Source organism: Artemia sp. Qi Xiang Cuo, chromosome 15 (genome assembly GCF_049724085.1).
Source record: "Artemia sp. Qi Xiang Cuo chromosome 15, ASM4972408v1, whole genome shotgun sequence".
Taxonomy (NCBI): Eukaryota; Metazoa; Arthropoda; class Branchiopoda; order Anostraca; family Artemiidae; genus Artemia; species Artemia sp. Qi Xiang Cuo.
Genome location: NC_142808.1, coordinates 64525170 through 64551723, shown reverse-complemented (window position 1 = coordinate 64551723; position 26554 = coordinate 64525170). Strand labels below are relative to the sequence as shown.

Below are 26554 nucleotides of genomic sequence, written 5' to 3'. Positions count from 1 at the left end.
ATTCTGGAGCGCCTTAAAAATTCCAGATCTCTTTCCTGAATCAAATTGATCTTCTCCGTCCCTTATTTTAGTTGATGGTGTATGGTCGCACTAATCATGCCCACTTTTTTTTTATCTTTGGCCACTTTTATTTTGCTCATTTGTGATATTTATTTGTAGTCTATTTCATTTTCAACCTAGTCTTCAGCACAATCCTTTCTTTAATTGTAAATACTTCATTTTGACATTTTGATAGTTAATTTGACATGATTTTAAGTTTTTTTTTTTTATTGTTAAGTATTTGACTTAGAACACAAACTCGGTAACTTTTTTTTCTTCTAGCCTGTGATACCACTCTATCCCCAACCTTTTCTGTTTTTGCCATTAATTGTATAAAGTTCATTTTAGTCCTACGACTTAGCATTTTTTTTACCATTTTTATGCTTGTATGGTGTTTCTTTTACAATTTTTTTCCTCTATGATTTGTTTCTTTGTTTTGCTTTTTATTTTTGGACATATGAAGCGAATTCGACTCTATTAGAGCTTGTGATAGCCTTTGAAAATAAGTATTATCTTATCTTATCTCTTACCTTCTTATTTTGTCGTGCTGTATTATTCATTTCTTTGTTTTGCTTTCTCTTTTTGAACATATGAATCGAATTCGGCTCTATTAGAGCTTGTGATAGCCTTTTGAAAATAATTAAATAAAAAAAACAGTTTTTTTTAACTGAAAGTAAGAGCGACATTAAAACTTAAAACGAACAGAAATTATGCTGTATATGAAAGAGGCTGTCCCCTCCTCAACACCTTGCTCTTTACGCTAAAGTTTTTGTATTTTTTTAAAAAATAAAGTTCTGAGACAGTCAAACTGCAGCGTAAACAGAGAGGCATTGAGGAGGAAACAGCCCTTTTTATATACGGAATCATTTCTGTTTGTTTTAAGTTTTAATGTCGCTCCTTACTTTCAGTTAAAAAACTGGTTTTTTATTTAATTTCTGAACGTTTTTGAATTAATGCAGCTATGATTTTGGCTCACCGTGCATGAATAATTAAAACGAAATTTGCATATTTATTTTACTTTTTTGGCTAAATGGTTTTCTCAAAATTCTGTTGTGACGTAACTTACGAATTAACTTACGTAACGAACTTCTATATTCGTATATTTTGATTAAATATATTAGGGGGTTCACCCCCTATTCAATACCTCTCTCTTTACGCTAAAGTTCAAATTCTGTTCTAATTCTTTAAGATGGCCGTTAATTATAATAAATATCTCTGATGAAAGTACTAAAAAAAAATTTAGCGTAAAGAGCGCGGTAATGACTAGGGGGTGAACCCAGTCATATACGTAATAATTTCTGTTCTTTTTAAATTTTAATGTTGTTTCTTACTTTCAGTTGAAATTTTTGTTTTAATCGAGTGACTTTGGGAAAAAATGAGCGTGGGATGGGGCCTAGTTTCCCTGCATTTTTGTGTCACTTAAAAAGGGCACTAGAACTTTTAATTTCCATTAAAATGAGCCCTTTCGCGATATTCTAGGACTACTGGTTCGATACGATCACCCCTGGGGGAAAAAAACAAACAAACAAAAAGAACAAATAAACACGTATCTGTGATATTTCTTCTGGCAAAAAATACAAAATTCCATATTTTTGCAGATAGGAGCTTGAAACTTCTACAGTAGGGTGCTCTGATACCCTAAATCTGATGGTGTGATTTTCATTAAAGTTCTATGACTTTTAAGGAGTGTTTCCCCATTTTTTCGAAAATAAGACAAATTTTCTCAGGCGCATAATTTTTGATGGGTAAGACTAAGTTTGATGAAACTTATATATTTGAAATGAGCATAAAATCTGATTTTCTTATGTATCTATTGGTATCAAAATTCCGTTTTTTTTAGAGTTTTGGTTACTATTGAGCCGGGTCGCTCCTTACTTACGGTTTGTTATCATGAACTGTTTGATTATCTTATCCTATCTAACGATATCTATTATTTATCGCAGCCTCTGTTTATTTTGGAGTTTAAACAAGAGCTTTCGAGGATTAGAGCTTTGACACAGTGCTTAGGGGAGACCCAAATTGTTTACTAGTAACGTAAGACCAACGTAATGAAGTCAGTTCTTTATTTTGCATCTAACGCGCCTGCTTTGTGCAAGATTCTTTCTCCTTGCTTGTAAATTGAGTCACTGAGATAGGTTTGTGGGAACATAAACGATCGTAGTCTATAAATAACATATGTGGACTCTGTAGATAAAGTTATAGTAATACAATGGCGGATCCAGGGGGAGGGGGTGAGGTGGCAAATCCCCCTTAACATAGTCTAAGGTAGTTTAATTAATTTAATTAACACAAGACTCCGTTAATTAAACTTGCTCCTAACGCAAGTTTATCGGATCAACTTATTTTGCGCCCCCCCCCCCGAGAAAAATCATGGATCCGCCCCCTGATGTAATGAGGTCGTAGCACTGGGCTGTTGGGGCAAAGACTCAGCCTCTTAGCTGCATCTCTATGTAATTTCTTTTTTATTACCTAGTCTCTGAAGAGGACAAGGAATGGTGTCGAGAATTTAACAGCGCTGCCTAGCTAAACAGTGATATGGCTTTTCCCCAACTTGTTGCTTTGTACACCAAAAGTTGACACAAATATTTTAGAGGAGGTTAGGGGGATCGTTTGACTAGAAAATTGAAACTTCTATGGCCCATTTTAATAATGGAAAGGGATTAGACCCCTCTCCCATGGCCAGTCTTTTCTGCTTCTTACATACTTAAGATCTAAATTTTGATATATGGATTTTATTCAATATAGTCGAAAGATCCAATATTTATATCTCCAAGGAGGATCATACCTCCCAGAGCCCTTGGACAAGGTTTGTAAATTATGGTTAAAGTACATATTGTCAAACTGGTGCATCTGGGAATCCTCCAGGACAGTTGCTGGTATCAGGTTAAAACTTTGAGGGGGATATTGAAACAAATTGTATTCGGGGTTTCAAAAGAATATAAGACATATTTCAGCAACAGCTAAGAGTATCAAACAGTTAGTGAAAACCAAATATAATAAGGCCCGAAGCGGCTCAATAGTAGCAAATCTCTTAAAAACAGACTTTTTATGTCAATAGATACGAAAAAAGACTTTATGCTGATTCGAAACATTTCTTTTTTTTTGCTCGAAAAGACCCTGCTTTGTGCAAGATTCTTTCTTCTTACTTGTAAAATGAGCCATTGAAATAGGTTAGCAGTACAGTAAACAGTCATGGCCTATAAATAACATATGTGGACTCTGCATGTTAAGCTTACGTAATCAGGACATAGTACTGGGCCGTTGGGGGGTAAGACTTGGTCTCTTAGCTGCTCCTCTCTGTAATCTTTTTCTTATCTAACCTTTGAGTAGGAGAGGTGGGCGAGAATTTGACAGGGCTGCCTAGGTTAAGAGCGCCAAGGCTCTAATGCATTTTTTGTATGGCAGGAGATGTCACAAAAACTTGAAAGGGGGCTCGTTTAGCTGGAAAACTGAAACTTCTAGGGCCTTTTTTAAAAATCGAAAGTGATTGGAAGGCGACTAGGCTCTCTCTTATGGCCAAGTTTTTGGCTTGTTATATGCTTACGATCCAAATTTTGAGATATGGATTTTATTCAAAATAGTCAAAAGGTCCAATAACTATGTCTCCAGGGAAGACCAGAGCCTTTTAGGCAAGGTCTGTAAATTATGCAAGTCTCAGATGGTTACATATTGGTTTTGTTATTGTGAAAAGAGGCACGTTTGGCCATGTATCGCCAAAAAGGGAAGGTGTACTAAGTTAAAACTTTTAGCGAGTTATTGGATAATGTTAAATTAAATCCCAACGTAGCATGACCATATGGGTTGTTAAAATAGGGTGTCTGGGATCCCTCAAGAACAGTTGCGGGTATTAGGTTGAAAATTTTACGGGGACATTCAAAGAAAAATTATGTTGAGGGTGTTAAAAGAATAAGAATGATCATGATTGCAGCTGCAGCTGCTACGTAGTAAAGAGCGAACCACAGCGCATAGTACCCAAAAGTTAAAAAACTCATTTAGAGCAAAAACTGCCAAGTGAAAACAAATTGTCACGTGACACTGATTCAGAAATGGTAACTATTATTTCGGTTCGTCTTAAAAGTAAAAGTTTATTGCGAAAAGGAATTTATGATGATTTCGAAAAAAAGCCTGAAACCAGTGAAACCTCTCGAAAATAGCGTCAGATCAAAATGAAAATTGTGTCATTGAATTCAGCATGGTTGAAAACCTTGTATAGGTGAATTACAGTGCCCTTTCTTGAACAACAAGGAAAATCACTCTTTTGCAATGATCTTTCTCCCGTTATTTTACTTTTTTTCAAGCATAGTACCATAGCCCATAGTATCCAAAAGTTAAAAATCACTTTTAAAAAAAGCTTCCTATGAAAAAAATTGCCATCTGATATTTATTCAAGAATGGTGACTATTATTTCGGTTCGTCTTAAAAGTAAAAGTCTATTGCGAAAAGAAATTTATGGTGATTTCAAAAGAAGCCTGATATCCCTCGAAAATGGTGTCAGACCAAAATGAAAAATGCACCATTGGAATCAGCATGGTCGAAAACCTGATACAGGAAAATTACAGTCCCCCTCCTTGAACAACAAAGAAAATCGCTTCTTTGCATAGGTAGCACTGATCTGTCTCCCTTTTTTTTCTCTTTGTTCTAGCAGGGCTAGAGGATGGCCAGAGCATCACAGGGAGATGTGTGATAGCTCATTCGAAAGAAAATTAAATTTTTAAGTGCATTTTTTAAGTGACCACAAAGATTGGACGGCAACTAACCCCCTCTCCCTACTGGCCCCCTCCCCTCAAAGTCATTCAATAAAAATTTTGAGATAACCATTTTGTTCAGCATAGTTCAAAGGTGGAATATATATGGATTTAGTGATATGACCCTCCATAGTCCCTGGGGAAAGGGCTATGCGCTGTATTGGTATCGGACGTATCGATATCACGCATGTCGGTATGGGCGTAATGTTACAGGGCGTTTTGGTATCTTTGGTATCTTAGGCAAATTTTTAGTAGCTCATATAATCGATATTGCTCATATATACGTCCTTCCTAAGCTGATGCTACCAAAGCTGTGCTTTGAGCGATTTTTCTGTTTCATGGAATTTTCCCCCTCCCCACGGAATTATACTCTGGACAATTCAGTCCTGGCGAAAACTTACCGCGGACAATTTTGAATTTTCCCTGGAAAGTTCACCCCTTGAAAACTTCCCTCTCCATGAAAATTTCTCCCTGAGCAAAATAAACCCATCAGAAAATTCATTCTCCCCTTCCCACTGTAAAAATGTATGCATACTTCCCAATAACAAATCCTATACGTAAACAATGGGCACATTTTCTAACTTAAAGTCCTTTCCCCACGGGCTGTGGGGGGTCATTTTATCTCCAAAAATATAGTTATTGAGTCTTTCAACTAAGCTGAATAAAATAGATATCTCAAAAATTTTGATCAGACGATTTTGGAAAAAAAGCGGCATGGGAGGGGTCTAGTTGCCCTCCAATTTTTTTGTTCATTTAAAAAGGGCACTAGTACTTTTTATTTCCATTAGAATGAGTCGTCTCCCGATGTTCTAGGCCCACTTGGTCGATACGATCACCCTGGGATAAACAAAAAACATTAAAAATGTTTTTGAGGAGGACACTCCCCCAAAACCCTCAGGGCAAGGGTTTTAAGTTATGCCCTGGGGGCATATAAGAACGATGTTGGCTCGATGTATTATTTAGTTTTTTTCCTTTAGACCAGGGCACTTAATATCGAATAAGTTGTCGTAGAAACTTTGAAAAGGGTTCATTCAATTGGAAATCGGAATGGCTTGTGCCCTTTTTAATAGTCGAAAGGAACTGGAAGATGACTAACACCCCTTCCACGCCCACCATTTCCCGAAACACATCTAATCAAAATTTTGAGACAGCCATTTTATTCAGCGTAGCTGATTTCCACATAGAAATTATGTTTTTGAGGAGGACACTCCCCCACAGCCCTCAGGGCAAGGGTTATAAGTTATGCCCTGGGGGCATAAGTTTTTTATAGAAGGCGTTTTCGTAGAAACTTCAAAAAAGGCTCGTTCGATTGGAAATTGAAAAGGCTAGAGCCCTTTTTAATAGACGAAAGTGATTTGAGGGCAACTAACCCTCCACTCACGCCCACCTTTTCCCCAAACAGATCCAATCAAAATTTTGAGATAGCCATTTTATTCAATGTAGTTTTAAGTTCTGGAAATTAGGTCTTTGAGGGTGCGTGGAACAAAATGGTTATCTCAAAATTTTTATTGGACGTTTTTGGGGATATGGTCTTTGAGGATGACACCCCCCCCCCCAAGCCCTCAGGACAAGGGTTGTAAGTTATGCCCTGGGGGCGTATAAGATTTTTATAGAACGTGTTGTCCTAGAAACTTCAAAAAGGGCTCATCGGATTGGAAGTTGAAATGGCTAGTACCCTTTTTAATACTCGAAAGTGATTGGAAGGAAACTAACACCCCTTCCACGCCCACCATATCCCCAAAAACGTCAATAAAAATTTTGAGATAACCATTTTGCTCCACGCAGTTCAAAGTTCATGAAACTATACCTTTGAGCAGGACACTCCCCCCACAGTCTTCAGGGCACGGGTTATAAGTTATGCCCTGGGGGCATATAAGGTTTTCATTGAAATCTTTATCAGAAAATTCATTCTCCCCTTCCCACTGTAAATATGTAGTGCATACTTCCCAATAAAAAATACCATACATAAACAATGGGCAAATATTATAATTTAAAGACATTTCCTCAGGGGCTGTGGGTGGGTTATGTTATCTCCAAAGACATAGTTGTTGGGCCTTACCACTATGCTGAACAAAATAGCTATCTCAAAAATTTTGATCAGACGATTTTGGAAAAAAAGCGGCATGGGAGGGGTCTAGTTGCCCTCCAATTTTTTTGTTCATTTAAAAAGGGCACTAGTACTTTTTATTTCCATTAGAATGAGTTGTCTCCCGATGTTCTAGGCCCGCTTGGTAGATACGATCACCCTGGGATAAACAAAAAACATTAAAAATGTTTTTGAGGAGGACACTCCCCCAAAACCCTCAGGGCAAGGGTTTTAAGTTATGCCCTGGGGGCATATAAGAACGATGTTGGCTCGATGTATTATTTAGTTTTTTTTCGTTTAGACCAGGGCACTTAATATCGAAGAAGTTGTCGTAGAAACTTTGAAAAGGGTTCATTCAATTGGAAATTGGAGTGGCTTGTGCCCTTTTTAATAGTCGAAAGGAACTGGAAGATGACTAACACCCCTTCCACGCCCACCATTTCCCGAAACACATCTAATCAAAATTTTGAGACAGCCATTTTATTCAGCGTAGCTGATTTCCACATAGAAATTATGTTTTTGAGGAGGACACTCCCCCACAGCCCTCAGGGCAAGGGTTGTAAGTTATGCCCTGGGGGCATAAGTTTTTTATAGAAGGCGTTTTCGTAGAAACTTAAAAAAAGGCTCGTTCGATTGGAAATTCAAAAGGCTAGAGCCCTTTTTAATAGACGAAAGTGATTTGAGGGCAACTAACCCTCCACTCACGCCCACCTTTTCCCCAAACAGATCCAACCAAAATTTTGAGATAGCCATTTTATTCAATGTAGTTTTAAGTTCTGGAAATTAGGTCTTTGAGGATGCGTGGAACCAAATGGTTATCTCAAAATTTTTATTGGACGTTTTTGGGGATATGTTCTTTGAGGATGACACCCCCCCCAAGCCCTCAGGACAAGGGTTGTAAGTTATGCCCTGGGGGCGTATAAGATTTTTATAGAACGTGTTGTCCTAGAAACTTCAAAAAGGGCTCATCGGATTGGAAGTTGAAATGGCTAGTACCCTTTTTAATACTCGAAAGTGATTGGAAGGAAACTAACACCCCTTCCACGCCCACCATATCCCCAAAAACGTCAATAAAAATTTTGAGATAACCATTTTGCTCCACGCAGTTCAAAGTTCATGAAACTATACCTTTGAGCAGGACACTCCCCCCACAGTCTTCAGGTCTAGGGTTTTAAGTTATGCCCTGGGGGCATATAAGGTTTATTATTGAAATCTTTGTCGTAAAAACTTGAAAAAGGACTCATTTGATTGGAAATTCAAAGGGATAGTGCCATTTTTAATAGTAGAAAGTGATTGGACGGCAACTAACCCCCCTCACGCACACCTTTTCCCCAAACAAATCCAATCAAAATTTTTCGAAAGCCATTTTATTCAACCTAGTTGAAAGTTTTGGAAATTGGGTCTTTGAAAATGACATTGATTAGGTCTTTGAAGGTTTTTATTGAAAGCGTTGTCGTAGAAACTTCAAAAAGGCTCATTCAATTGAAAATTCAAAGGGCTTGTGCCTTTTTTAATAGTTGAAAGTTATTGAAGAGCAACTAACGCCCCTCTCACGCCCACAATTTTCCCAAAAACATCCAATCAAAATTTTGAGATATCCATGCTGTTCAACGTAGTTGAAAGTTCTGGAAATTAGGTGTTTTAATATGATAACCCCCTCAGAGCCCTCAGTGCAAGGGTTTTGAGTTATGCCCTGGGGGCAAATAAGGTTTATATAGAAAGTTGTTGTAGATATTTCAAAACGGGCTCATTTGATTGGAAATTGAAATTGCCCTTTTAATAGTCGAAAGTGAGTGGAGAGTAATTAACCCCCATGTCACGCCCACCATTTCCCCAAAAACATTCAATCAAAGTTTAGAGATAGCAATTTTCTTCAACGTAGTTGAAAGTTCTGGAAATTATGTATTCAAGGATGACAAACCCCCCATGACACAGGTTGCCCCGGGGGCAAAGGTTGTAAGTTATGCCCTGGGGGCATCTAAGGTTGTTATAGATAGATTTGTCGTGAACCTTCAAAAGGGGCTCATTCAATTTGAAATTGAGAGGGCTAGTGCCTTTTTTAATAGCCGAAAGTGATTGGAGGGTAACTAACCCCCCTCTCACGCCCACCATTCCTCCAAGCACATCCAATCAGATTTTTCAGATAGCAATTTTGTTCAACGTAGTAGAAGGTTCTGGAACTTAGGTCTTTGAGAATTACACACACCCCCCAACCGTCAGGGCAAGAGTTGTAAGTTATGCCCTGGGGGCATACAAGGTTTTTTTTATTGAAAGTGTTGTCGTAGAAACTTCAAAAGGCCTTATTTGATTGGAATTTGAAAGGGCTAGTGCCCTTTTTAATAGTAGAAAGTGATTGGAGGGAAACTAACCCCCCTCTCACGCCCACTTTTTCCCCAAACAAATCCAATCAAAATTTTTCGAAAGCCATTTTATTCAACCTAGTTGAAAGTTTTGGAAATTGGGTCTTTGAAAATGACATTGATTAGGTCTTTGAAGGTTTTTATTGAAAGCGTTGTCGTAGAAACTTCAAAAAGGCTCATTCAATTGGAAATTGAAAGGGCTTGTGCCTTTTTTAACAGTTAAAAGTGATTGGAGAGCGACTAACGCCCCTCTCACGCCCACAATTTTCCCAAAAACATCCAATCAAAATTTTGAGATATCCATGCTGTTCAACGTAGTTGAAAGTTCTGGAAATTAGGTGTTTTAATATGATAACCCCCTCAGAGCCCTCAGTGCAAGGGTTTTGAGTTATGCCCTGGGGGCATATAACGTTTATATATAAAGTTGTTATAGATATTTCAAAACGGGCTCATTTGATTGGAAATTGAAATTGCCCTTTTAATAGTCGAAAATAAGTGGAGAGTAATTAGCCCCCCTGTCACGCCCACCATTTTCCCAAAAACATTTAACCAAAGTTGAGAGATAGCCATTTTGTTCAACGTAGTTGAAAATTCTGGAAATTATGTATTAAAGGATGACAAACCCCCCATGACAAAGGTTGCCCCGGGGGCACAGGTTGTAAGTTATGCCCTGGGGGCCTATAAGGTTTTTATAGATAGAGTTGTCGTAAAACTTCAAAAGGGGCTCATTCAATTGGAAATTGAGAGGGCTAGTGCCATTTTTAATAGTCGAAAGTGATTGGAGGGTAACTAACCCCCCTCTCACGCCCACCATTACTCCAAACACATCCAATCAAAATTTTTACATAGCAATTTTGTTCAACGTAGTAGAAGGTTCTGGAACTTAGGTCTTTGAGAATTACACACACCCCCCAACCGTCAGGGCAAGAGTTGTAAGTTATGCCCTGGGGGCATACAAGGTTTTTTTTATTGAAAGTGTTGTCGTAGAAACTTCAAAAGGCCTTATTTGATTGGAATTTGAAAGGGTTAGTGCCATTTTTAATAGTTGAAAGTGATTGGAGAGCAACTAACGCCCCTCTCACACCCATCATTTCCCCAAACACATCCAATCAAAATTTTGATTGAGATAGCCATTTTATTTAACGTAGTTGGAAGTTCTGGAAATTAGGTCTTAGAGGATGACAACCACCCTAACAGCCCTTCGGGTAAGGGTTGTAATTTATGCCCTGGGGCATATAAGGTGTTTATAGAAAGCGTTGTCGTTTCAAAAAGGGCTCATTCGAATGAAAATCGAAAGGCTTAGTGCAATTTTTAATAGTCAAAAGTGATTGGAAGGCTTGACATTTTTATGGTTAAGATCGATGTGGGTACAATGCATTATTTTTGTTGTTGTTTAGACCAGGGCACTTTGTATCGAAGGAGTTGTCGGCGCAAATTCGAAAAGGGCTTATTCGATTGAAAATAGAAAGAGCTGATGCCCTTTTTAATAATCGAAAGTGATTGGATGGTAACCAATCCCCCTCCCACGCCCATCCTCCCATGTGTTCATTATGTTTAAAAACTAAATTTTGCCTTAAGATTAAACTAAAATGCACTGTGTTAATGCTAATTCAAATAAGGCATTTCAGCAGTATCCCATAGAAAGTAAATAGCTATCAAAGAAAGTAAATAGATTTTTTGCGAATGGTACCAAGTTTTCCATTTCAGGTCAACTAGAGGAGGTATGAAACTAAATTAAACACTACTGTTTGTGTCCAGATTTTTTTTTTCTCCAGCATACAAATAGTAGGCAAAACCATAAAGTCTTAAAAAAAGACGGAAAGATTTAAAGTATTATTTTCTTTTTCCCTGAAAAGACTATGTCAATATAAAACGAACAGAAAATAATTAAAAAAAAACTGTTTCCACAAAATAAGTTTTTCAAAGAAAAGTAAAGAACTCCATGAAATAAAAAATGAGCAAAAGTAAAGTCAAATAATCTACTAGGCCTGAAACTACCACAAAGCAGTATTGATAAATACATGAAACCCAAAACGAACAGAAATTACAATAAATAACCAAGTCAAACTCAAAACGAGCAGAAATTAACGTGAGTTGGGCTCAAAACCCCTCTGCATTCCCAAGGCCAGAACATAATTTGCACTTTACTGAAAAAATATACAAATGAATGTGCATTGTCAGTTTAATATACATATGCTGATATTTAGTAATCAACATGTTAATATTATTTGATTTATTAAAATTATAAAAGTAAAAAACGTTTATATTTTCCCAGCAAAGTGCAAATTGTGACACATTCAACACATCCTCTACCCCTTCTAAAACCACACCATTATTCTCTTATAACTTTGTCTTCAGCATTTTTCCGTCTAAAAAGTATCATACTACTATGTAATTTGCTACCTACAGAGACCAGACTAATGCCTCGATAATTACCACACTCAACCTTATCACCTTTCTTATTCAGTGGTTTAATTAAGGTTTTCTTAAAATCGCTAGGTACTTTCTCTTTTTCAAAATCATATTCATATTCTTCAGTAACTTATTCCTAATCACAGAGCCACCATATTTAAGAAACTCATTTACCACACTATCAGCACCATTGGCCTAATTGTTTTTAGTCCTTTTAGTACTGTGGCTAATTTTTTCTCACAATAAAAATGTTCCTTCACATCCAAGGTATCACAAAGATTTTCATTTTCCTCTTTATCTTTTCATGCAACACTATCTCGGTTTAGCACATTCTCAAAATGTTCTCCCCATCTTTCTTTAACTATTTCCTTATCATTAGCAATAGCCCCGTTCCTATCTTTAACTGGGACAAGTACGGACTGACTACTCCCTCTCAAATTATTAACATGCCAGTTCTTCACTTTCGTTTTGGACTCATTCGGATTCTCGCTGCCACTTGTCTTCTAGCAGCACAATTCCTTGTTCTTAAATTATATTTTTACACTTTCTGATACTCGCTTTCGCAAGTCTGCTAACCGTACAATTCTTTGTTCTTCATTTTCATTCTTGACATGTTCTGATTATCCCTGTTGCCTGTCATTCTTGCTGCTGCTGTTCTTGAACCACATTTTAGTTTGCTCTCGCTGTCACATGTCTTTCAACCTCATACTTCCTTTTTCCTCTATTTCATTTTTGACCGTTGTCATATGCCTTGTAACCACATTTTTTTTTTGTTCGTCACATTAGTTTTTGCCTCGTTGTAATTTTCACTACTGTTCATCTTTTAACTGAATTAAATAAAAAAGATAAGTTTTTTCAACTGAAAGTAAGGAGCAATATTAAAACTTAAAACGAACAGAAATTATTACGTATATGAGGGGGTTCGCCACCTAGTCAATACCTCCCTCTTTGCACCAGAGATGGGAGAAAACACCACTTTCCTCTCTGAAATAAGAGAAAACGTTGAAAAATTTAATTCCTATGTTTGGTATACCCACAAACAATCCAATTCTTTTAATGTATATTTTACCCGTGAATGTCGAAAGTCAACATACACCGGTACCACATATACTATATAGATATATTTATCACAAAAGCCCCATGGGCCATGGATAATACAAATACAACGAAACGCATAAAACATAATAATAAGTTCAAACACTTTGGAAAATAACACTACGATAGAAAACCCTCCCTATGTCTCATCCCCACACTCACAAAATTTCCCAAATTTCTAATATCCATTTTGCAACACTACTTCCTATATTATTTTCTAATCACCTTCTATCCATGACATCCCTCCCAAAAACTTCCCTTCTAAGTACCTCCAGTTCTTCACAATAACACATTAAATGTTCTAAATCTTCAGACTCCCCGCACATCGGACAAAAGAAAGGACTACTTCGTACCTTAGCCCTCCCTAAATATTTTCTTCTCCCCCCAAGCGGCATAAAATTCCCCCTTACTGATAAGACCCATTTTAAAGAATAATTTTGGAACCCAAATTGTATATATTTCTTCTCCGCAGCCTTTTTTAAAATTATCTTTATATTCCAAGGGATTGTGACTTAACCTTGTCTTCTTGCCAAACCTGGATCTCTTGATCTTGTAGCACTTTTTCCACAGCTTTTGCAGTCAATCCTGTTTCCACCCCTGGTCCAATGCCGTCATTCCACCAGCCTAATAGCCCACAATTGTCTAGTATACTCTTAATTTGCACAGACCAAGAATCTTTTCTTTTATCCAATAACATTTCATTGATATCATTTTTTTTTAGCCGATAATGTGGCATAGCAATAATTTTTTCCCCAATAACCTACCATGCGTACTAACCGTTTATTTCTTAAGCTGAAAAGACCCAGGTCACCCTTTATAACAATGCTATTAAACATTTTATCTAACCGTATTAATCTTTTAAAATAATATATGGTACATATATGACATACACAGATTGCGAACATTCACGGTAACATATACACTGCTATCAAAATTAATTTTTCTAAGTTTTGGGTACTATAGTTCTTTTAAATTTTGGTCATGACGCTCCTTATTTATGGTTTGTTAAAACGAATTGCTTGATTTTCTACAATCCTTAATTTTGCTGCATAAATGATCTATGAAACTGGTTCAGTTTTTCTGGAAAACATGCGTGTTTAGGAAGGAACAGCATACCACACAAGTATAGGTTCTGAGACAGATGCTATTTTCACTAAGATCACTACATTTTCCAGACGTTTTTCTCTTATTCTGAAAACTTGTCCAAATTTTCACAGTCTTTAAACCTAAAGACATTTGCATATCTAGAATCACCATAATAAGCCAACTTTTCAAATATATTTATATCGGTACCTGCGTAACGCAGAACTTTGGTCAGCATGCGAGAAAGTTTTAAGTTACATTGAACACAAGACACTCTTTAGTTATAGCTCGTTACCATGAACTGTTTGACAGGCTATTGGCTTTCAGCTGTATTAGGTAGAGGAATACTTAAGATCTAAGTCAGAATTAAAGGAGTATTCCTGTCCAATAGCCCAAACAGAATGTAAAATTTCCTGATTTCTGTCAGGAATTCTACAGTCAAGGGCTCTACATGTGAGGCAAAAGACGGTGGCTCGTAAAGCATTCCTGACTAAGAACATTAACAAAGTATACTTGTCAGGTGGATGACAAGATGTTATCATAGGAGATCGCCCTTCAAAACAAATTAATCTGGCAGTTTCTAGTGATTAGCGTTTAACCGAGCATTAAAAGATGACATTGACAAGCATTTAATTTCTCCTGAACAAGTGCCTGCACAAGTAACAAAAAAAAAAAAAAAAAATGGTTAGGGCCGAAAAAAATCTAGAAAAATTTTATTACAAAAATTTAAGCGAAATTTTAGAGAATTTATTTCACCATTATTTGTTCATAATTACAAAATTAGCAGCAGCGTAATACTACTACTACTACTGACAACTTACCGCAGCACCAAGCCACCTGAGGTCAACACAGCTACGCACGCTCCTCCATCCCAATCTATTCAAAGTATCCCTTTTTACACCCTTCCACGGAGTTCTAATTTTCTTTCAATCTTTCTTTATGACGTCCTCCCACCCCATATGAGGACGAACTGCTTTCTGTTTAGCCCAAGACGGTTGGCCGGAAAGAACAATCCTCGGCAATGTCATCCTTCATCCGCACAACGTGCCCCAGCCACCTCAACCTTTCTTTCATTATAGCCCTAGAGAGGTATTGAATCACATTTTTCGTACAGCCTATTATTTGAAATACGGTCAGTCAGCCGGGTACCCAGCAACCGATTGAAATTAAACTGAACACGAATCTGTTTTTGCGCCATGAATGTTTTGAGAATTTCAAAATTACCCCTGACAAATTGCCCCAAATTGAAAGAGAAATACAACTTTGACCTGGCCACTTTCGACAACTCTTGAAAGATGGTTAAGAGCCCCCCGCCTGAAAATAATAATAACAATTTCCCACGTTAAAAACAAGAAAAATCGCAATTCTTCAAGGGTATTGCACACATATCTGCTTTTTCTCCATTTCCTTCCCGCAGAGATGATCGTCTCGTATAATATGTTGCAAAATATCGAGAAACGGCTCATTTGAACATAATTAAAAATATTTTGTGGCCTTTAAGGGTGATAAGACATAAGGGCTGAAAATTTGTCAACAACAATTCTGGTCTCAATTACAATAATGCCCCCAAAAATTGAAGTTCTCATTTTATTTTACCATTTTTCGGCATCAGTCAGCTACTGTCTATTCTCAAATGAGAAACCAACTAATCTAAAAAAAAAAAAAAAAAAAAAAAAAAAAAAAAAAAAAAAAAAAAAAAAACAGCAAACATATTTCGAAACTATTTAATCTCAATTCCCTTAAAAGAAAAACAAAATAAAAAACAAACAAACCACAAAACATGATATAAGCTCCAAATTAGCTGGAATGCATAGAAGAGCCAGTAAGACAGAGAGAAGACTATAATTTTTAAATCAAAAGAATAAATAACTATCTAACTACTGGTACATCAACAACTGGTGGTAGGTGTGTAAAGGCATCCAACCCACAGAGTTAGAAACTGACACGGTTTCACGTTTTAGGAAGTGTATATATTTATAGAAAAAGAAAGAACAATCTAAAAGTAGTTTGATACATTAATAATTTGGCTCAATAGCCATATATTATCTCGGCTCTGATGACTGAAGAGGAGATATGCTACACATTATAAGCTTTTACGAGAGGGGGAAAAATTTTAAATTTGGGGTTTTCGATAGTTACTGACAAAGAATTTTCATTTGGCCTTCAAGACAGGCTTGTATTTCGAAATCTAATGAACTTAATTGTACAAAAAAGGTAATTGACTATTTTCTACTTAAAAATGAAAAAAACTCAAAATGAAAGACATATCAAGACTTAATAGCAAAAATATAAAGACTTGATAGCCAAAATCCTTATTTTTAAATACTTATTTTTATTTCTAAAGACTACCAAGGTCTTGAACAGTATCCTTAGTAATTGATAGCAATTAGTAATAAAATACATATCTATGTAGTAAAAAAAGCAATGAAAAAGGTAATTGACTATTTTCTCCTTAAAATGAAAATAACTCAAAATGAAAGACATATAAAGACTTTACTAAGGTCTTGAAAAATATTCTGTTTATATTTAATTAGTGTTCTTTTAACTTCGTAGCCTAAATCCTTATTCTTAAATCCTTGTATTTATTTATCCTGATTTTATTTATAAACACTTTACTAAGGTCTGAACAGTATTATGGTTACATTGCACTAGTGTTCTTTTAATTTATTAGCCAAAATCCTTATTTTTTTCTAGAAAATTTTCGAAAGTTAATTTCAAATCTCCACTCAACAGCACCTTATGAACCCTAGTGGAACCATGGTTAGATTACATGGTACATGGTTTCATCAGACTCGTACAAATATAAAAAAATGCATATAAACAAATTTGTCAATGCGTTTTTAAAGTTATTTTGTACCCCCTCCCCCGTAAAAAGACCTGGATACGTCCTTGAGCCCTGGCCTATCTTGTATTTTTAATTTCCTTGGTTTTCTAATGAGAGGAAAAATTGTAGCAGCAGTTTCGTAACTCTAATCTTTCTTAACGTCGCACGTCTCCCCATAAAGTAAGCAGCTTTGAAATGCCCACATTCTTCACCTCGTTACATTTTTTTAAGCGGGGGAGGATATATTCGAAGAACTAGCGTGAATCCCTCCTCATTTTTATTCAAATTTCTAGGCGTGTGGCAGTGCATGAAAATTTTGTACCTAGATTGTGCTTTAAAATAGAAACCCATTTACTCATTCATGGACTCTCACGGTTCATTACTCCGTATAAACCTTCATGAAACTACAGTACATGGTTAAGTTGCATGTATACACGGAGCCATGTGTGCAAAAATTTTCCTTTTTTTCTCAGCAAAAATATGAAGATTGCGTATAATCATTAATAGAGGTCTGAAGCCTATGCTCCTGAAGTCGAAAACGTATTGAATTCGAGGTACCATTTTCGGCAAAAATATGCTACACGGGAGATTATATCTTGTAGAAAGGAAGTTGACATGGATGCATCCTGTGGGTACTTGATGGAAAGTGATTTTGCAGAGAAAATTTAAAGTACTTGGTACATTTCATAAATTGTAATTTCTAAGACAGAAGTTTTTCTATTTCAATGTGAGTTGGATGTTTATAAATAGCACTGTCAGTTGGCATAAATAGAAAGCAATAATCAGAGACTCAGGCAGGATTTTCAAAGCTCGGAGGCAATGATAGTTTTTGCCACTCCCCTGCCCTTACCCAAATTAACTATGTAAGCGGGCATATCTTACATAAAAAAATATAGTATATATATTATCTAAACGGCACTTAAACTGATGCTGCGTACGAAGAAGTGTACCACGTTGCACCCCCCCCCCCCAATGGCTACATCACTAGCCATACTCAAAATCAATTTTAAACTAATAAGGGTCTCGACTTCTATTCTCCCATTTTGGACATTAAAAAAATATGCTGACAGCATGCGAACATGTACACAGCTGCTCGCTTAAAAGTTCATATCAAAGAAATAAAAGACTAAAGGAAAGTTCTAATATGAGAACAACAAATTTTGTGGTGGAATACCGTAGTCGTCATGAGAAATATGGCTGGTACGTCTGATTGAAAATGAGTCTCTTTTGTCTTCCTAGAATATCTCCTCTGCTAAAACTTAATCATTTTATTTTAGTTAGGTGTTTATGTGAGCATCTGAAAAAGTGTTGTTTTTATACCATTTTTACCGAAAATAAATTTGCGAACATGCATACGAAAATATTAGATTGCACCAGCAATTTTCTCTTGACAAAAAATTTTCCATAGTTGCGAATCCCATTAGTCTAAATGATCCATGGATCAGGAAATAGACTAATGCTAAATTTGGTATAGGGACTTATCATTCCCATTCGAGAATAGCAAATATTTCAAGAATAGCAAATTCAATATTCAAGCATAGCAATTTTTTGTTTCAAGTTTCAAGATTTTTCATATATTGAGAATAGAATAAGAAAAAACAAATAATTTTGGGAAATTAATTTTTAAATTGTTTGCTCAAAAAGAATAAACTAATAAGTTAAAGCATACTATTATTTTTTATTATAGTTAAATATAAAAAAGCGTTACAAAGCGGGTTTCAATGAAACGCTCTTACCAATTTTTGCGATATATTTCACCGTTATAAGCTACATTCTTGTTTTTAAGGATGTCTTGAAATTCTCAGAAAAAAAAGAAAAAAAAAAATGAAAAAAACGAAACTTTTACGGGAGATCCCGAAGTAAGCTTAATGGAGGCTTTGACTAACGAACAATACAAACAAATACCCCGAACATTGTTAATCACAAATGAAAAAAAATTGATATGAAAAAAAATGGCAATAGCTACTTTGTTAGGTTTGCCAATATTTTGGAATTTGGAGTCTAAATATTCTATATCTATGGAAAATTATCCAAATTATCTTCGTACACCTTGCCTCACTAGTTATACTAACAAAGTTTCCGAATACTGACAATCAAAAATAGAACAAAAAGGTTGACATAAATCAACAAATAAATGGCAAATTCTAGTTAGGACTACGGAGTTTTAAAAGCGATAGACAGGTTTCTCAGTTGAAAGCGGTTGGAGACTCAGAATTCAGCTGAATATTGACTCTGAATTTGTAGGTGAGGACAAATCCAATTATCTGAAAAAAAAAAAGATTAATCGGAATAAAAACTGAGAAACAAGCTGAAAGAGTAAAGGAGAGGAAGAAAAACAAGTAGACAACCGAATCGAGTATGTTGTATTTGTTATCTGGATTTCAAAGCGTGAACACGTATTTGAACTGATTTCTTTGAGCTTGAAAATATCATTAACTCAGTGATTACGGAAGTGTCACAATACTGTAAAGTATTAAAGTTACAAGTGACTTTTTAATTGGATATCACTTCATAATTATAGCATTGGCTGACGTCATTTTTGCAAGATATTATTGGAAAGCGGGGGGATTTAATTGCCCCCCTTGCGAGTAAGTTTTCGTTTCCTGCTTGATTTTTAATTAGCTTTAGAAGATCCTGTCCACTAAAGATAAGTCAACTTTTGAGTTATTGAATTATTATTTTCATCATGGTACAGTTTCAGAAGGGAGATTTGGCGGTAGCTCAGTTCAAGGGATATCCCCTCTGGCCAGTCCGGATTGTTAGCATAACTAACCAAAAAGAGTATACGCCAAAATTCATTGTTTTTTGCTACGGGTCCCATGACTTTTAGATCGTGGTAGAAGTGAATTTTCTTTCATATAGTGAAAATTATGCGGAAGCTTCGAAAAAAACGGCTAAGGGCGTAAATCATGCTTTCCGTGAGTGTGAATCTTCTCCTGATCTTTACTATCAGTTTCTGAAAAAGAAAACTGCGAATGGCGCGGGTGCTGATTTAACTGCTTCGAGCGAAACATCTGCAATCCGAAATCAGCTTACTTTAGCACAAGATGAAGTTACAAAGCTTAAATTTGGCCTAGTTAAAGAAATAGAGAAAAAAGTTCAGGAAAAAGTAGTTTCCGTGACAGGAGTAGCAGGCTCATCGCAACAAGCCGCTCTGAACCCTGAACTGATTGTTTTGGAAATATATGATTCGATCACGCTAGAATACAACGTAAAGTTTGAGAAAATAGAAAAACTGTTTTCATCGCTGGATAGCCAGATTCAGTCATTAGAGCTTCGAGTGGCTACTATTGAGTAAAAGCTGGACGATTACGAACAGGAGCGTTTGCTATATTCTTTGTTTTTTTTGGAGTGAAGCAGGACCCCAGAAACGACCTGGGTACTACTGTTCTTGATATAGTGAAGAAAATTGGTGTAAATGTCCAGAAAGATCAGTTGTTGTCTGTAAACCGTCTTAGACTTCCGAACGCTGCCCGGAATATCCAGACACCTACGGCTGTTGCGCCAGTTCTCGTTAAATTTGCAACTAAAGATACGGCGTATAATATTTTCAGAGCGAAATCAAAGCTGGCGAAATCAGGTGTATTCGTCACTGAATATCTTACGAAAATGAAAAAAGCGATTTTTGAAGGTGCGAGAAACAGATATGGTGTAAAAAACGTGTGGTCTGATCGTGGCCGTGTTTACAAACGTGAGCAGGGTGATAGCCACCCAACACGAATCTGCTCACTTGTTGACACTCTTTAGTGTTTTAGTAAATGTTGATTATTTGTGTTTTTTTTTCTTTCTTTTTTTTCTTTCTTTTTTTTTTTTTTTTTTTTTTAGATTAAGAGAAATTATTTTATTTCCTTATTTATGTTGAATGATTTTTCTTCATTGAATAGATTTATACGTAATCCGCTCCGTATTGAAGATCATTTAGAGGCTCAAATTGGAAGTGATGATTTGCCTATTATGAATTCAAAGCCTCTTCGTGAGAGTTCTTATATATTGCCGTCGCAAGTCAGTGGAGACATGACACTGTGTCTTTGCACGTGGAATTGGCACCTTACTACGGGGTATTTAGATGTTCTGCAGATGATTGAGATATCTTCCTCAAAATTTGATATAATGGGTATTTGTGAAACTTTTTTGAGTTCTGGCCAATCTCTCTCGGCTTTTTCTTTTCCAGGATATGATTCTGAGGTAAGGAACCGATCCACTATGCACCGAGGAGGCCTGGGATTTTTGTTTAAGAGAAATATGAAGTATATGGTGAGGAAGGATTTGGGTGTATGGATAGAAGGTAAGATTGAAAGTTTTTGTTTGGAATTAGAAATTTAAAAAAGGAAAATTTTAATTAGTGTGGTGTATAAGCCGCTCAGTGCACGCCTGGATGAGTTTGTAGCAGGTTTTGGTGTGTTGATGATTTTGACTTCTTCTACGAGCATGGATTTCCTTTGTATGGGTGATTTTAACTATAATCTTTTAGATCTTTAAGTTGATAATTTGGATTTTTTTTAATTATATGATTTCCAGTGACCTTTACACTTTAACTTGTGTACCTACCAGAATATCTAATTATTCTGCGACCTTAATTGATAAAGTTGTCGGGGGACCTGGCTATTTGAGTCAAAGCTATTCAGATGTGATAGTATATCCAGGCTCGGATCATCTCCCGGTAATTGCTCATGTGACGTGTCTTAGAAAACGAAGTATCCCGGCTAAAAAAAAATACTGACAAGTGAGCTGAAAAAGCAAAATCTGAATAGCTTTGCCGAGGAGTTGAGCTGTATCAAGTGGGACTCGGTCCTGGGAATTTCTGGTGATTCTTCTCTAGCGTACAATCAGTTCATGTATATTTTCCAACCGATTTATGAGAAAACATGCCCCTTGCGCTTGACCAAACAAAAGAGGGACGATCCCCACAAGCCGTGGATTACGGAGGCATTAATAGACATGATAAAAAAAGGAACTTGTTATATGATCAATCTCTTAATAGTCAGAATGACGCAGATTTTGCAGAGTTCAAGCGAATGAGAAATAAGATGAACAGTATGAGAAGGCAAGCAAAGAAAAAGTATTCTGAAGAAAAGTCTTCTGATAGTAAGGGAGATACCAAAGCCACATGGCAGGTTATTAATGAGTTTATGGGAAATCAGAAAAGTAGTCAGTCGCCTTGCATTGATATAAACGGAAGTTATGCGAGTGATAAAAATGTGGTCGTGAATTATTTTGGCCAGTTTTTTTCTCAGGTTGGCTCGTCTGTTCAAGAGAGTGTAAGGTGGGACAGGGGAAATTTTATTAGCGAGGAATTCGTGGACTCTCGTGGAGATACTGTTGAGTTCCAGTTCGAAAAGTGTACAAGTGATGAAGTGATTAAAATAGTGAAAAATATAAAATCGAATTCTGCTGGGATAGATGGCGTGAATCTGAGAACTTCTAAAGCTGTGTTAATGTGTATACTACCATGTATTCTCCATATTATTAATTTATCTATGGAAACGGGGACCTTTCCAGAAGCGCTGAAGCAAGCTAAAGTTATCCCGCTTTACAAAGGGGGTGCCAGGTCAGATGCCGGTAACTGGAGACCAATATCGATGCTGCCTTTATTGTCAAAAATTTTGGAAAAAGTGATTCATCGCCGTCTATATGACCATCTCTCGAAACATAGCCTACTCAGTGACACCCCCAATTCGGGTTCCGAAAAGGTCATTCCACTAGTCATGCTGCCATTCATCTTGTTGATTTTGTAAATAATTGTTTAGTAAATGGTGAAATCCCCCATAACAGTATTTTTTTATTTTAGGAAAGCATTTGACACGGTAGATTTTAAAATTTTATTGCAAAGATTAGAATGCTTAGGTGTTAAAGGAGTGAGTTTGAAGTGGTTTGAAAGTTATTTGTGTGGGAGGTCTATTAAAGTGATGATTGATGACGCTTTTTCTTCTCCTTATCAAGTGTTGTGTGGTGTGCCACAGGGATCGGTCCTTGGTCTACTTCTGTATCTGGTTTATGTGGATAGCATGAGGTTTTATCTTCCAGATTGTTGCTTAACGTCATTCGCTGATGACACTGCAGTTACGTTTTCTAGTCGTTGTTTGGATAGTCTTGTGTTGAAAGTGAATTGTGTTCTGAGATATTTCCATGTTTTTACTAGTTTGAGTTTGCTATCAGTTAATGTTACTAAGACTAATTTTATTGTATATTCTAGATTAGGCAAACCCAGTGATATTGATGGTAGAATTCTGTTTAATAATATGCCTGTAGTTCAAGTTCAAGAAATCCGGTACTTAGGTTTTTTCATTGATCGTAATTTTTCGTGGAAACGCCACAGTGATGTTGTTGCCACAAAGGTTGCACGTGGCCTTGGAGCGATTCGTCGTTTTAAAAATTTCTTACCTCAGAGAGTTTTATTGCTTTTATACCATGCTTTGATCCACCCATATGCTTCGTATGGCTGTATGTTATGGGCAAGTAATTTCTATGTGAATTTTAAACGTGTTCAGACTCTTCAAAATAGAGCGATGCGTCTTATTGGTGGGTATGTTGAAGGTGTAAATAACACTTCAGCTTGCTTCAACAAGTTGCAAGTGTTGAATGTAGGACAGCTTCGAGACTACCAAATAGGAATTTTTGCTTATCAATGCTGGAATGATGTTAGTTCAGAGGTTTTTCGTGATTATTTTAATAATAATAGGCCTTTGCACCATTATGAAACTCGTCATGCTAGTGATTTTATTGTTCCGAATAGAAGTGGAACCAGGGCCGGCTTCCATACTAGATTTTCAGGACCTAATGTGTGGAACTCTATTCCGGAGAGCATTCGGGCGGCTGAGCACCTGGGGCTATTTAAAAATAAATTGAAAAAATATTTGTTAGGTCAAGGTTCATAGTTTTTTTTTTTTTTTTTTTTATTATTATTATTATTATTTATCTTTATTATTATCATCATTATTATTAAATGAATTGATGAGAGATTGATTGATTTTTTCTTTTTTTTTTGTTTTGTAGTGTTTGTATGTAATTTGCGTGTGTTGTTTTTTTAGTGTATGTACCCGCCCAGTCGCAAGTGCTTTTTGGTATCTTTCTTGGGGCGGGTATTGGCATATTTGTTAAATGTATTTTGATGTTAAATAAAATGAACTGAACTGAACTGAAATAATATCATTAAGATATTATTAAATTAAGATATTATAAAGGGGTTCTATATCACATTATTAGTTGTTTACAGTAACTATGAGTAATAGTCGCCAAATATTACACCAGGGACGCAGAATTCAAATTAGGGTCAAGGGCCAAAGCGTGGAAAATTTTCAGAGCCATATGTACGGTAAATAGAATCGATTCTCGGAACATACCTGTATAAATATTTAATTAAACTCACAAAAAATCATAAAAAGAAATGGAGGATTTTTTTATACCTTCGTGTACTATAGTCACTAGTATCTCCTAGAAACAATTTTTACAACTAACATTTTTAACAGCTAAAACAATTTTTAATTTGATAAAACTTAGCGAATAATGTAGCAAATGCTCCATGCTACATATATTACAAACACGAATTCTCAGATAAGGAGCGCATTAATAGACCGCTACTTTGAAAGTTACCCATATTTTTTATACGAAATTACTACCCTGCATCTAAATCTAGATGTGTTGCCAGTTTTCCTTGGAAGCCTTCGCTTCTTCACATAAAAAGATGTGTTTTTTTTCTCCCGGTATTCGACTAGAAAAAACATGAAATTGTTCACAGCTCAATAAATAAAAGGGCGAATGAGAAGTTGAGCTCAGATTCGACATCCCCTCGTTTCCACCATTGTCCGAAAATTTGCCCCATCATTTATCTATACCGCCGTAAGGGGAATTTTGGCCATAGTAGGGAATGGTCGTATCACTTTCAGAATTTTTTTCCCAATCAAGAACCATACATTTATATAATTGTCCGATGAAGCAATCAGCAAGGCCGCCCTTCATGGCTACATTACTAGTGTCAACACCCTCCATCTAAGACAGAATAAATAATAATAAAATAAAAAGACAAAAGTGTCAATAATGGGAAAGTGTTGCACGAGTATTTAGAACAATGGTCTCCACAACCTGAGCTGGTACTAACCAGATCGGTCAGGGTGGAATACCAAAAGACTTCCATACCTGAAACTTGATTTATGTCAGTTATATTTGCCAATTTTGTAGTGCAAGGTCCTTATATAATGTCTCCGTCATTTAGGTTCACCTGCATCATATTTCGGCTGTTTTTGTTGTTGAAAATTATGACATAAAGAATGTTTTTAGTTATGCTTCTTGAAGAGCATAAAGACACACAGTTATGATCTCAGGGCATGCCACTCTGAGCACCAAATCGCCTGCGGTATGTCAAACAAAAAAATACACTCGACTGGTTTCTCCGAGATGATTTGTGGTGTTGTCTGATTTCTGGTGTTATCTGGGTTAAAAAATAATTCACAAGTTTCCATTTTTTTCCAAAATAAGTTACGAGTCCCTTTTGAGCAAATACAAGAAAGGTTGGAAATTTGAGCTTAATGTGTAAAAATTGCGATTATCCTGTGTTGAAATCCATGTAAAAACCATCCTTGTTGCCAAACATCTGTCCATTAATGACAACTGAAAAACCCCACTTTTTTAGTTCTCTTAGAAAGCCTATACACTATTTAAATTATCGTAGTGGAAGTCCTACTCATACAAAATCATTCAAACGATCCCCAGGATCTTATAAGATACCACCAGAGTACAAGCAAAAGATATGCTGACTAAAGTATCATGACCATGCTAAGATATAAACTTCATTTTTCGAAAACTATTGTTTTTAATGGCTTGAAATTTCGTACAAAAGAACGAATCAGGTCCTGTATCCCAAAAAGGGCGGATTCCTTTCTAACATACGTTTAATGAATAGTTTGATTGGTTAACAAACGCAAAAAAGGGCGCATTCCTTTCTAACATACGCTTAATGAATAGTTTGATTGGCTGACAAATGCGAAAAAGGGCGGATTCCTTTCTAACGTACGTTTAATGAATAGTTTGAGTGGCTGACAAATGCATAATAGAAATAAACCAAGGAATGGAAGCCCACTTTATAACTATGAAGAATAGGACAGTAATCTCTCTTTCATTTTGGTGCGACCCTTCTGGCCAAGTGGTAGCCATTCAAAGTATTTGGGCGTCTTAACACAATTAGTGAATGAGTTCAAAAAGCATGCATTTCCTTAATCTTACAACATCCCGCAACAGAGAAACAGATAGTATATTTGTAACAATTTTGTGACTAAAAACCATTTCGTCCTTTTACTGACTACAAACTTCATAGAAAGGAGCTAATTAGATGAAAATTAAATTTTTGTTCTTAAATGTGCTTGATTTTCTCTATAAAAAAAAAAAAAAAAAGAGAAAAAAAAAAAGTTTGAAAGGGGAATTAGAGGCAAATTTACGCCTCTTTGATTCTACCCATTTATACCCGTCTGTCTATCCTAGACAATTATCTTGGCCAATGCAAGGGATTGTGACAGACAGACAATTAGTTACGACATATATAGATTTTTACCTCTGTGAAATCTTAGCTTAAGGAATAGAACGTGGCTACTACGTCTGCACACTCTAGACAGGTAAAACCAAGTTGATGAAAAGCCAAAAAGTTAAAACTTATGAAGAATTGTTTTTCAAATCAATAAATGTTACACGAGAAACTATTGACATAAAAACTATAAGCTGCAAACAAGAGGAGATATTCAACTTTTAATGTATTACTTACTGAATTAATTTACAATTACAATGTTAATGACACAATGTGTACTATGCAATCTATACAATGGGTATGATGCTCTAAAAAGTGTAAGTGGGAGGGATGTACGAGTTAACCCTAAAAGTTAATAACAGCATCGTAAGTTAACGGTACATATCTGCCTGCTATTCA

General features: G+C 36.1%; 1 protein-coding gene across 2 annotated transcripts in view; it reads right to left on the bottom strand.

The window, feature by feature from the left end:
- Positions 1–15528: 15528 nt before the first annotated feature.
- Positions 15529–26554, bottom strand: part of Tsp97E (Tetraspanin 97E) — a 77361-nt gene continuing 66335 nt past the window's right edge. For both annotated transcript variants that reach the window (XM_089101683.1, XM_089101684.1), the window contains exon 7: positions 15529–18908. In XM_089101683.1, coding sequence (XP_088957809.1) covers positions 18831–18908 — 78 coding nt within the window. In that variant the 3' untranslated portion in view covers positions 15529–18830. The remainder of the gene's footprint in view (positions 18909–26554) is intronic.